The sequence below is a fragment of the Brassica rapa genome, chromosome A09, assembly GCF_000309985.2.
Source record: "Brassica rapa cultivar Chiifu-401-42 chromosome A09, CAAS_Brap_v3.01, whole genome shotgun sequence".
Lineage (NCBI taxonomy): Eukaryota > Viridiplantae > Streptophyta > Magnoliopsida > Brassicales > Brassicaceae > Brassica > Brassica rapa.
In genome coordinates this window covers 24,567,097-24,579,855 of record NC_024803.2, presented here as the reverse complement: position 1 = coordinate 24,579,855, position 12,759 = coordinate 24,567,097, and the positions used below count along the sequence as shown (strand labels likewise).

The 12,759-nt window shown below is 30.4% G+C and overlaps 1 protein-coding gene across 1 annotated transcript; it reads left to right on the top strand.

Moving 5' to 3' along the window:
• The first annotated feature begins 5,783 nt into the window (after positions 1–5,783).
• Positions 5,784–6,473, top strand: LOC103840074. The gene has a single exon (XM_009116557.3). It carries the CDS (start codon positions 5,955–5,957, stop codon positions 6,222–6,224), a length of 270 nt encoding a protein of 89 aa, XP_009114805.1. The 5' UTR covers positions 5,784–5,954; the 3' UTR covers positions 6,225–6,473.
• Positions 6,474–12,759: the final 6,286 nt, after the last annotated feature.

The following is a 12,759-nucleotide window of genomic DNA, read 5'->3' as shown; positions in this document are numbered from 1 at the left end:
CGTTTTGAGTAATTTTTAATAATTTTTAATAATTTTTAATTAATAGTAATTCAATAAAATCAAATAATTTTCTTGAAGTATACAATTTTTTCATAGAAACATACAAAAATATATCTTTATGAAACCAACTTTTTAAAAAAAAAAAACTATCATTAAAGAACAGATGGAGTATATTTAAAGAACTACAGCAATGACTAGAATTATAAGAACAGTTAGCTAGTTCTTGTTGTTATTGGCGTTTGTTTTATTGTATAGCCTCAGTTTTGTTTTCTTATTACTCTACCTTCTTAATTGTACCCACATCTAGCAATCTTAGGTATCTAAGGACTAACTGTTGGAACTAACTTTTTGACAAAAGGAAAAAAAAAACACAGAATTATGATTTGTTAGACTTTTCTGGTAGATTTTCCGGCTAATTCGGTGGTCGTTGGTTGTATTACTCTTTAGGGGTGGGTGTTCGGATACCCGTTCAGGTTCGGATCGGGTATTTCGGATTTTCGGGTATTTCGGTATAGAGGTGTAGAACCCGTTCGGGTATTTCTATACTTCGGGTCGGGTTCGGATATTTTTAGTTCGGATTCGGTTATTTCGGATCGGGTTCGGATATTTAGATTTTGAAAAAAAAAAATTTTCATTTCTCAAGGATCTGGTATTTCTCAAGTTTCGGTTATGAGTTTTTGTTTGATTATATCATCTAATTTTCCTTTCTTAGAGGTTCTGCATTAAACCAAGCCTTAAATACGATAATCACATGATCTATTAATGTTTGGGAAGTTAAAATAACTGAAAGACATTAGTCACAAGGAGAAGATTAACTACACTACGATCAAACACATCAGTACCAACGAGAAATACTGGTTCGTACCTTATAGCTCTGGAAGAAAATAATAGGGAAATTAGGCTAAATAGCTAAGAAAAAAACAAAATTAAAAATCTAACCAAAATTTTTTTCTTTCTCTTACTTTCTCTTCCTAACTCTTTCTACTCTCTCTCCCAAAATCTAATTTCTCTTTTTTTTGGTTATTTAGCAAAAAAGCCCAAAATAATACTCTCTCTGCTCCACAAAACAAATTTTTTAATATTTTTACACATATTAAAAAACACATTAAATTACTATAATAAATGTATCGTTTTGAGTAATTTTTAATTTTTAATAATTTTTAATTAATAGTAATTCAATAAAATCAAATAATTTTCTTGAAGTATACAATTTTTTCATAGAAACATACAAAAAATATATCTTTATGAAACCAACTTTTTTTTTTAAAAAAACTATCATTAAAGAACAGATGGAGTATATTTAAAGAACTACAGCAATGACTAGAATTATAAGAACAGTTAGCTAGTTCTTGTTGTTATTGGCGTTTGTTTTATTGTATAGCCTCAGTTTTGTTTTCTTATTACTCTACCTTCTTAATTGTACCCACATCTAGCAATCTTAGGTATCTAAGGACTAACTGTTGGAACTAACTTTTTGACAAAAGGAAAAAAAAAACACAGAATTATGATTTGTTAGACTTTTCTGGTAGATTTTCCGGCTAATTCGGTGGTCGTTGGTTGTATTACTCTTTAGGGGTGGGTGTTCGGATACCCGTTCAGGTTCGGATCGGGTATTTCGGATTTTCGGGTATTTCGGTATAGAGGTGTAGAACCCGTTCGGGTATTTCTATACTTCGGGTCGGGTTCGGATATTTTTAGTTCGGATTCGGTTATTTCGGATCGGGTTCGGATATTTAGATTTTGAAAAAAAAAAAATTTTCATTTCTCAAGTTTCTCGTATTTAAAAATATAACTTTCGGTTAACTAATTTTTTTATTTTTAATAGATTGAATGGTTAATAGATTTGGACATAACATTTTAAAACTAAAAAGGCATTAATTTAGTTATTTTTTTGGATGTAACTTTTTGTTAATTTTTGAAATAAAAAACTTGACATGCATTTTAAATGAGTAGCCAAATCATTTTTTTCGTAATTGTATGTATATCATATAAACTTAAAGTATGTTTAGTATCAATATAAATATTTTATATAAACTGAGAGATGTAAACTAGAAATATAAGGTTAATTATACATATGTTCGGTTATCTTCGGATATCCATTCGGGTTCGGGTTCGGGTATCCAATCTCTCTTTATTCAATACCCGTTCGGGTATTTTACTACTTCGATTTGGATTTCGGTTTGGGTTTTTCGGATCGGGTTCGGATACCACTTTGGATATCGGGTAAAGTGCCCACTCCCATTACTCTTTTGAAAAAATTGTAACTAGCACTAGAATCTAGTATATTCAATCGTCAAAAAAAAAAAATTAAATGAGAAATGAAACAATGAAGTGAGGAACTTAGTTTTAAACACAGTTTAAAAAAGTGTCACATCGGGTAATTGAACTTATTTTTCTTATTTTTATTTATATATATATATGTTTTTGACCCAAAAACATTTTTTGTAGATACAGTAGAACTTTTATAAATTAATACTAAATAAATTAATAATTTCTATAAATTAATAAATTTTGCTACTCCCAACTTGGGCTGGTTCAAAATTTGACACAAATTATTAAAATAATAAGATAATATTTTTTTAGAAAATTCTATGTAAATATATGGTCTAATTATAAAATTAATAAATTATATATATATATACATATTTTATATAAGTAAAAAACTTATTATTATATTATTTTTTATATTCACAATAAAATTATCTTTATATTTTTTTAACACTTAATATATTTTTGATGAAATTAAATAATATTATATCTGATAGGCCATGAATTTTACACATTTTTAGCCATGATTTATATAGGTTTATAGAATCTTTTATATGTATTTGGATCATTTTTAGGGTAATTAAAGGTTCAAGTACTTACTTGAAGAAAATGATGTAATTGGGGCAATTTGAAGATTTTTGAGAGCTTTGCTAGAAACAGAGAAATAGTCGATTATTGAGTCAGAATGTCGACCGACGATCACCAAGAATAATCGATCGACAGTGGATTGCTACCATCGGTCGACATCGAAGCCATCCGTGAGTTAATGACAAATTAAAAGATTGCAAGTCTTACAAAAGTTCCAATAATTACATTTTAAGTACTTGACCGTCTTTTAGGCTATATTATTATGCTTTTGTACCATTTTAGAGGCAAACTTACCTATAGACCTTTTAGACCTAGTTTTGGAGAGAAGTAACCAACCACCATTGGAGAGAGAGATAACTTACCATTGGAGAGAGAGATCAGAACTGCATAACAGAGAATATCTTGAACTCCCTTGCTTTCATTACTCTATTTATTGTTTCTCTTGCTATTCATTTATTTAAGTATTATTCAGACCATCAAAACTATGTTTCTTATGAATATGTCTAAGTAGTCTTACTGTTAGATTTAGGTTTCTCATTAGATTGATATATGTATCGCTAACTTGAACTGTTGCTAGGATGTTTAAAATATAGTTCTTCACTTAGTTATTCTTAATGCTAAGTTTAGGATTGATCATCCTTTAACTTAGATCCTAGGATTAATTGAAAAAAAACATAGCTTGACTCAATATCTGAAACTAAACTCGTATGATTTGACTGACTAGATACACACGAGAACTAGTCTAATAAATTAGAGAACACTAATCAAACCCGCTCGTAAAGCTTTCTGGAAGAAAGCATCGATCGACGCGATAATCGTTGTGTCGATCAATATTTTGAAAGGTGTATTGATCGATATTCTTTAAGAATCATAGATCGACACTTTCTCGTGATTAATACACGAAAGTTGAAATCAGAGCTGCAGACATACAATATAACCTCTTTAAATTATTAATCTATAAATTAATATACACTAAAAATATCTATAAAATACTATAATTTTATAGTCCCAAATTGAGTTTTTGGTTCAATTAGTATATCGATAAATTAATATCTCTATAAATTAATAAAAAAAATATAGTTTTGGTGTAGTCACAACATTATTAATTTATAGAGGTTTCACTGTATATAATCTAATTGATTTTACTTAAGTTTGAGTTCGAGAACAATTAATATCCATAAAACCCTAAAAACCCAAATTAAGTTGCTTACTTATCATAAATGAGAATATACCTGAATCTAGCTATTTTCTCAACTGTTAACAACCTCAAATCAAACCAATCGAGCAACGGCCTTGCTCACCACTTCATTTACTGCTTAATACCTATTAATCTAACTTTATTTCGAAGACTGTAAATCTATTATGTAACCCTAGAGTCTATGTGGATTTGATCACTAAGTACTACATCTGAACCTCTTATTTGAGAGAGTAATTCACTCATTAAGGTAATTTGAGTGATATCAATATCTAAACCGACAGTTAAGTTATATGCAATATATATTAAATATACCAAATAATATAATAAAATTAATATAAATGTCAAATTTCAAAAAATAAAATACACTAAAATCAAATATTTTTCTTATCTTAAAATAAATGTATTTTAAAATAAAAAATCTAAATAAGAAAACTTTTGTAAATTAATATCTTTATAAATTATTAAAATTTTATAGTCTCAATATTATTAATTTATAGAGATTCTACTGTATATGTTGCTACTCCTAAAATATTCAAAGGTTTACACTTTACATGAGAGAGAGGTTGTCTCCGCCTCACGGCTGAGTACGGGATTTAGCCAAAAAAAAAATTTTTGGTCCAGTATGCAATTCGTTTTTAAATGACTCGTATGACGTCGGTAAGGACGGCATATTTCGGCTTTTTAGTGGACTCTATTTCGTGCGTTAGAAACCTTTCAGCCTCACGGTGGGCGCCAATTGTTGAATCCTAAATCCGGTAACAGGGAATTTATAGACTAAACAAAGATATAAGTATAATTAATGGGGGCCAAAGGTTTCGTTTAAGGAAGTGTTTACAAAAAGCCAAAGCGAAGAATAAAAGAAGAACTCCTAGTCGTAAAGACGAACTTGGGATTCTCGTTACTTTTATCTCCCTAGTCTTTTTCTCTCTATTTTTCCCTCCCCTCTCCGTAATCCTTTTTCCTTCTTTTATAGATTTTAGTTGCGTGGTTTTGTGGGTGCGTCGTGATTACTTTCTGACACGCTACAGTGATCGGTGGATTGTCAGTGAGTAGGTTCGGCGCCGCGGTAGGAGCCTCGGCCTATTCCTTCCTATCGTTCGGTGGCGTGTTGTCAGGTCGTCTCAGGGAGTTGGTGAACTGCTCACCCTGATGTGATGATGGCATTCGGCGCGGACCTTGCTTCCTTTTATGGGCTTCATCGTGTCGCTCCTGTCTTAGGCTCAGTTTTAGGATCGGGCCGTGTCAGCTTCTGGGCATTGGCACTTAGCGAGGCCCATATCTAATAGTGATGATGACGGAAGCTCCGGAGTTGGTGCCCAACAACTTGGCAGTGTGGCTAAGGAATCAAAACTATTAATTCTTAGGTTCCACCAATTTTGCTTAATTCCTTTTTTCTTGTAACTGTGTGATATCTTCTATGGAAGAATTAATAAATGAAACTTTTAATTAAAAAAAAAAACAAAAAAAAAAGTGAGTAAACAGCTTGGTTAATACAAAGTATGAAGTTGAGTTTAAAAAAAATAATCAATCGAGTATATTTGCACGAGCGCCAAATAAAGTACAGGAAAACCAGGTGCGCGAAGCCACACTTGCCGTAATCAAAGACCTCTTAAAAGACAATATTGACCCTCGTCCGACTTGTTCTGAGTTGGGTACAATGGTAATTCGACTAGTCAATTCACCGAACTTAAACGACAAAACTTGGGAAAACCAGGGGAAGACAGCGTCTGGTTTTGCACTAACAAGCGGCAAAATCTAATCCTCGTCTTCTCTATTATATAAACGAACTCATCAAATCTCATATTCTTCATCGACAACTTTCACAAAGCAATTATCTATTTACACAACAAAAAACAAAGCAAGAGTTTTTGCGATTAAGAAAAATAAACACAGAGAAAAGATGAGTTCAAGGAGCAAAGCATGGTTAGTGGCAGCAACTATTGGAGCTGTGGAGGCCTCCAAAGACCAATTAGGTCTATGCAGGTGGAATTACATGATCCGATCGGTGAATCAACGTATCCGAAATAATGTGAGATCTGCTACTCAGGCGAACAGGTTCTCTTCTTCGTCCACCACCGTCGTGTCTTCCGGTAAAGATGGTGACAAGGCCAAGCAAGCTGAGGACTCTCTCAGGACAGTCATGTACTTGAGCTGTTGGGGTCCTAATTGATGAAGACAGATCTAAGACTTTTATTATATTTGCCATCGATTGGATCCGACAGGTTGTGTCTATGTCGGTGAAATCGAAAGCCTAAGAACCTTAAACAGAGACGCTATGAGTCTTGGGTTTTTTGATGGATTGTTTCGGGATACAATTAATAACGGATTCGAATTGTACAGGATGTAGAGATGAATATAAATGTTTATGTTAATGTTAGTGGAAATATTAGAAGCTTCCGTGATCCATTTGTTTGACTAATCAAGCTTGCTATTGTTTTTGCTATCGAACTTCACAATATGCTCTTCTTGGAATGGGATTTCTTAGAGGTTCTGCATAAAACCAAGGTTTAAATTCGGTAATCAGATGATCTATTAATGTTTGGGAAGTTAAAAGACTTAAAAGACGTTAGTTCGATAGCAAAAACAAGGTTTGACAGTTCGATAGCAAAGACGGTAATCAGGTAATCAGAGAAGATAAACTAAGTATCTAGTGCCGGCTTAAAAAATTTAATAGCATTGGGCGAAACATAAATTATGAACTTTTTACCGATATTTTTGTCTAACATTTTTCATTGCATTTAAAAAAAATTGAACCACAAAAAAATTTTGATATTAAAAGAATTTGTTTTAGAAAAATAGATCTTTATATGAAAATTAGGTTTTATAAATGGGAAAATTAGGAATGGTAAACTATACATAATTTGTTTTGTTGTCTTTGTATCATGTTTAATTATTATGGATCTTTTTATTATAATTTCACAACCTATTTGATAAACTAATATAATGAAATAGCTTTTTATAACCTATAAAATAACACTAAAAACATTTGTGGATCCATGTCAAATGTTCATATTGCCGTGGGTAAGAAGCAGCACTGAAAATATCATCAAACACATTAGCACTCATGAGAAAGCAGCACTGAAAATATCATCAAACACATTAGCACTCATGAGAAAAACTGGTTCGTACCTTATAGCTCTGGTTAACCCAAATGGTTTCGGATAGGAACCATTTGGTTTCGGATAGGAACCATTTGGTTTCGGATGTATCGGATAAATCATTTATATATCCAATAGATACTTATGAAATTCAGTTTAGTTTCAGTTTGACTCCGGTTCTATTTCGAGTTGGTTTCGGATAACCATTTAATATATATATATATATATATATATATATATATATATATATATATATATATATATATATATAATATATTGGTTACATATTTACATATTCACCAATCCAACCAATGTACGAATTACTAAGGTGCTAATTTTATAAGTTTTATTGTATTTTAATTTATAAATAAGATATATATTAATAATATAAGAGAGTAAATTAAAGATAACGTGGTCTGATGGTTACAATGTTCTCACTTTTCCTGTCCAACCCCGGTTTGAGTGGAGTTGATAATATTTTATCTTCTATAAAAAAGATGAAAATTGGATTTTCAAATATTCGGGTACCCGTTCGATTTTTGGTTCGGTTCTGATTTCGGTTCGATTATTCGGATACAGAAATATAGTAACCATTCGGATATTTGAGAATTTTGGTCCGGTTGCGATATCGAACACTTTACGTTAAACGGCATTTTCATCAGCTAAATCGGTTGATGAACCATTGCTCTGTTCTCAGAGAAGAAAAGGAAACTTAGGCCATGATTGCTAACTTTGCAGAATTGCATAATGACATTTAATCGCGATTTTACAAGTTTTTTACCAATCAACAAAAGTTATTTTTTCACTGACAAAAATATAAAGAAAAAAACTATTAAGTAGAAAAGTGAGTCTTAATACATTATTTACAACATCAACACTTTCACATTTTAAATTATATGATAATACCACATTGCGTTTTTTTTCTTCATTCCGCAACTATTTTTTATTGGAAAAAACCTTGCGGAATCTCGTTTGAAACATCATTTCGCTATTCCGCAAGGTTACCAATCAGAGCTACAAATACAAAAAAAAAAATTCATTAAGTGGAAAAGTGAGTTTTAGTAGATTATTTACCAATGATATGATAAATATCATTTTAAAAGTTTAAATAAATATCAATAATTTTTTAATGATAAATAGTAATGTTGTAAATAAAATTATACTATAATTTGTTTTATAATATTGCTAAAATTTCTTTTAAAATATTAGAAGATGTCAATATTGAAAATAAGCTAAATATTTATAATAAAAAGCAAAGTATTTTTATTTCGCATTTTTAATAATTAGTTTAACTATTGGGGTTTGTTTTTTGTTATAATAAAGTAAATATCATATAAAATTTTAATTAATATAATTTATATTCCGTCATTCCATAATTTTTTTAATTTTTCCGTAGTTAAATTTTTTTTTTTTTGCAGCTTAACAATTTTTCCATGTTTCCGCGATCACTCAAGTCTTACCAATCCAAGCCTAACATACTGTCCGAACAAAAATGATGTCGTTCACGAAGAGTACAACAACACAATACCTACATGAATTTCTTTTTAAGAAGATATTCCTTTGCTTGGGCATCTTTTCTTCTTTGAATCATGTATCGTGTACTAAAATATATAACAAACTAGGTAAAACCCGCCCTACGGGCGGGTATGCAAGTGACTTTTAATATATTTTTTAAAAAATATATTTTTTTACTCTTACAGTAATGTTTGAAACCAATTAAAAAGAACTTTTAATTTTAATCATGTAATTATTTTAAATTTTAATACTTTTTAATTATAATAATAAACAAACAAAATTATTTGGAATTATGAGTGAGATTCTGCACATAAAATATAGATTATTTCTTTCTTATAAATTTTGTTTTTGAATTTGCTGTAAATATACTTTAAAAAAAATCTATTGATTTTTACTATTATGAGAGTGAACCTTAACTATAATAAGCTTTATTATGAGTAGCACAGAGAATTCATATATATTATTTAACATTTATTATATTTTTATTTAAAAATATTGGTTATATATTATATATCAATCATTATTTTCATGATTATTTTTGTTGATATTTTATATTTTACGGTTAAATATTTTGAGGTGATGATATGCAACCTAAATTTCATTGTAATACTTATAAGAATCGATATTTTATATGACTTTAACTGGGCTATGTTCTACTATAAGTTGACTGTGTATATGTTTCATAAGTTTTTTTTATTTTAAGTTATCTACTTTTGTTTCTGTTTATATGCTTGTGTCAAGTTAGTTAGTTATACTCATTACTATTATATGCTTTTCTAAAAAAATACCATTCTTTATGTTTTATGAAATTAGTAAAACAGATACATGTAATAAGTAGTGAATTTGTAGATTTACAGACTTCTCTGATGTGTTCTCGTGACCTTTTTCTTACGTGAGAATATAGTCTGTTTTAAGAATTCAATTTGGCTGATGTCTATAAATTTTCAAGAAAATATTCAACGTTCACATTCATTTTAGTTTTTGGTAAATAGCTTTTCTAAATTTACAATTTTGCCAATTCAAATATACCATAAAGTGCATAAATGACCATTTTCTGAATTTATTAACAAATGAGTGATTTTTATTTTTATATAATTGAATCAGATTTTTTTAATAGTATCTGGAATATACTATTCAATTTCAATTTTTTTAAACTATTTAAGTTGGGTATAAGGTAATAATATATGTTCTGATATTTGATATGGGAATAATAATAAGACTTCACTTACAAAGTTTGGTGTAATTGAACCCCTTTTTTAGCGTATAATTGAACTATTTTATTACTGTATAAAGTAATTGTTCAATAGATCGATCTAAACAAGTTTCCGTGTAAGACCATCCATAATGGGGGTGTTAAAACACTTTATCAACTGTTGAAAGTGATGCAATGAGGATGTTGAAGAAATGTTGTTATCTACGTGGTATACTCATCTGTTGTAAAGTTTCAACAACTGAAAAAAAATAAAATTGGGGTCCGCTTTGCCACGTGTCACAAAATGGTTGGCTAAAACATTTGGAGCGTGTGTACACGCGCACGGAATATCACGATTTCCTTTTTTTTTTAAATCTGGATAAGATTTAAATACTGTCTTCTGATTGACTGTGCAGATTACTTTTGATTTTTTTTCTCACCCAATAATTCAAACGCAATTTTTATATAATAAAACTTTTTTGAAAAAAAAATAAAAATTATATTAAAATTCAAGATTTTTTTTTCTCTATAAATAGAGACCACTCTCATCTCATTTCGACGTAGAAAAAAAAACATCATTTTTCATAATAATCAACTATTTTAGTAATTATTCTTAATTTTAATTATTTTATTAACATTTATTTTGTATGATTTAAAAGACAGATAAATATAATAATTTAAAATAAATATTACTAAAGGTTATGTTATTTTAGTTTTAAATTAATTATTAATATGTAATTATTATATTCTAAAAAAACAAAATAATCTGAATAAAAAGTTGTGGGGTAGGGTGTTGATAATTTTAAAACAAACCATTGTAGATGCTTAAAATGAAGTGGGTGTTGAATAAATGAGGTGGAAGAAAGTGAAGATGATGTGGAATGTTAAAAGGAGAAAATAAGGGTGTTGAAAGTGAAGAGGGTGTTGAAACCATTGTACATGGCCTAACATATAATGTCAGCAAAAATTAAATATAAACATAAGAAATAGTATCTTCTCCAGAGTTTTATGATCTTCAAGCACTATTAGATGTTGTATTTCTTCTATCTTAAGTATCATTCGAGAAATTGAGTATATTCTTTCCATAGTGTTTCCTCTCATACCAAACACCAGAAATGAAATCTTCTTCGCCTAGAAAGCCAAATCATAATTTCGGCATCTATGTCGTTGCATGGTTGCCAGAGATGGCAAACTCAATCAGAATAAATATGGAGAATGTCAAGGGAGGAAGATGAAAAGGAAGAGCAGCTGATGGCAGGAGAAGAAGAAAAGCGAGGCAGACTGAGAAAGATAACTGAAGCATTAAGAGTTAGAAGAAACCTCTGATCTAGGTCCGTGATCTCACATGACTTAGTTGGCCAAGATGTCATCCAGACCCTCCATTGGGGACCTGAATATAGGCATGTCAGTCTCTTTTGAACATGGAGTCAAGTAGCCCTCCATACCATCACTGAAAGCAGTTCCAAGAACATCAAAAAATAGATTGGGGAGATCTTAAAAGTTGCAAGTATAAAATCAAACTTATCAGCTGACTTAATACTCATCCACTAAGAAGTAAAAAATGATGAGAAAGTTTTGTTTCATTTGAATTATGAACCTTAGCTCATGTCTGATGTTCACCTTAACGTCTTGTGAGAAAAAAGGTGATTTCGTTGGGGAATGCGACGTTGCTATGAAGAGCATGTCACACAAACTGCCAGTTATATGCTTCTTTTCATCATGTAGAATGAAAGAAAAACATTTGAAAAACAATCATTTAAGAAAACAGAGCCTGAACTAAAGGTAATTACAAAATAAATTCAAATTTTCCAATTCAAAGAGATTCAATAAAGATCTGGGAAAAAGTTTGAAGCTTATGAATGTTAACACTGAATAGTTCATGACAACTATGATCATGAGATTAAAGATTATAAAAACATTCAACATCAACAAAAAGTTTCATAAAACATTTAGCATAAACAAACGATTTCATAATCTACCATTCAGATTCAATGACAATCTAAATTCTATAGTTTTATACTGATAAATGTGGACGTTGGAATAGTGAAAAAATACTATAATTATAAGATTAAATATTGAAATAATCTTCGCATCAAGTAGAAGCATGTCCACCTCCATCAATTCACCACCGTGTCTGATTTTCCTGGCTACCCAGAATGTCAGCAGCCACACCTCCACGGTGGAACAATAGCGTCCGGCCTACAAATAACCAAGAAGAACAGATGTGTTAGCCATTTTTCTGCAAATAAGTTCTTTGGATTATCACCAAATGAGGGTGTGATGTCTAAGGGATGCATGATTACCTTTTTATAAGTGAAAGACCACTATCTACAACTATCATTGAAAGAATAGTTGTGCTTGATTTGTGTCGATTGAGTTAAGAAGTTTTTTAAATACCATGAATCAAGAGATCATGTAACGTCTCACAGGAGACGAACTGAAGACAATTCAACGCAAACGACGCACCATACAGATTCTCCTCACGACAATTCGTCAAACTCGGAATGCCGAATCTCCATTGTTGGTTCAGCAAGTGATTGAACGAAGAAAACGAGGAAACCCTAATTTCCTATGTCTAAGAATTATGTCTTTATCTATTGGGCTGGATTGATAACACTCTGAATAAGAAATAGACAGCCCAATAAACCCAAAATAATCAACGAAAAAAGTAGAACTCGATTAGGAATAGATACATGGCGCACTGAGAGAGACCTATTTTCTGAAGTGACAGTCTCACAGAAGAGAGTAGATCTTCTTTATAATAATAATAATGAGCCATTTGCAAGAAAAATATACAATAACCGAAAAATTTGCAAAAATGGAAAAGCACTAGAAAACATGGTTGTCAAAGATTTTATCTGGAAGTATTTTACCATTTGCCCCTTTCTTTAGTTAGGTAG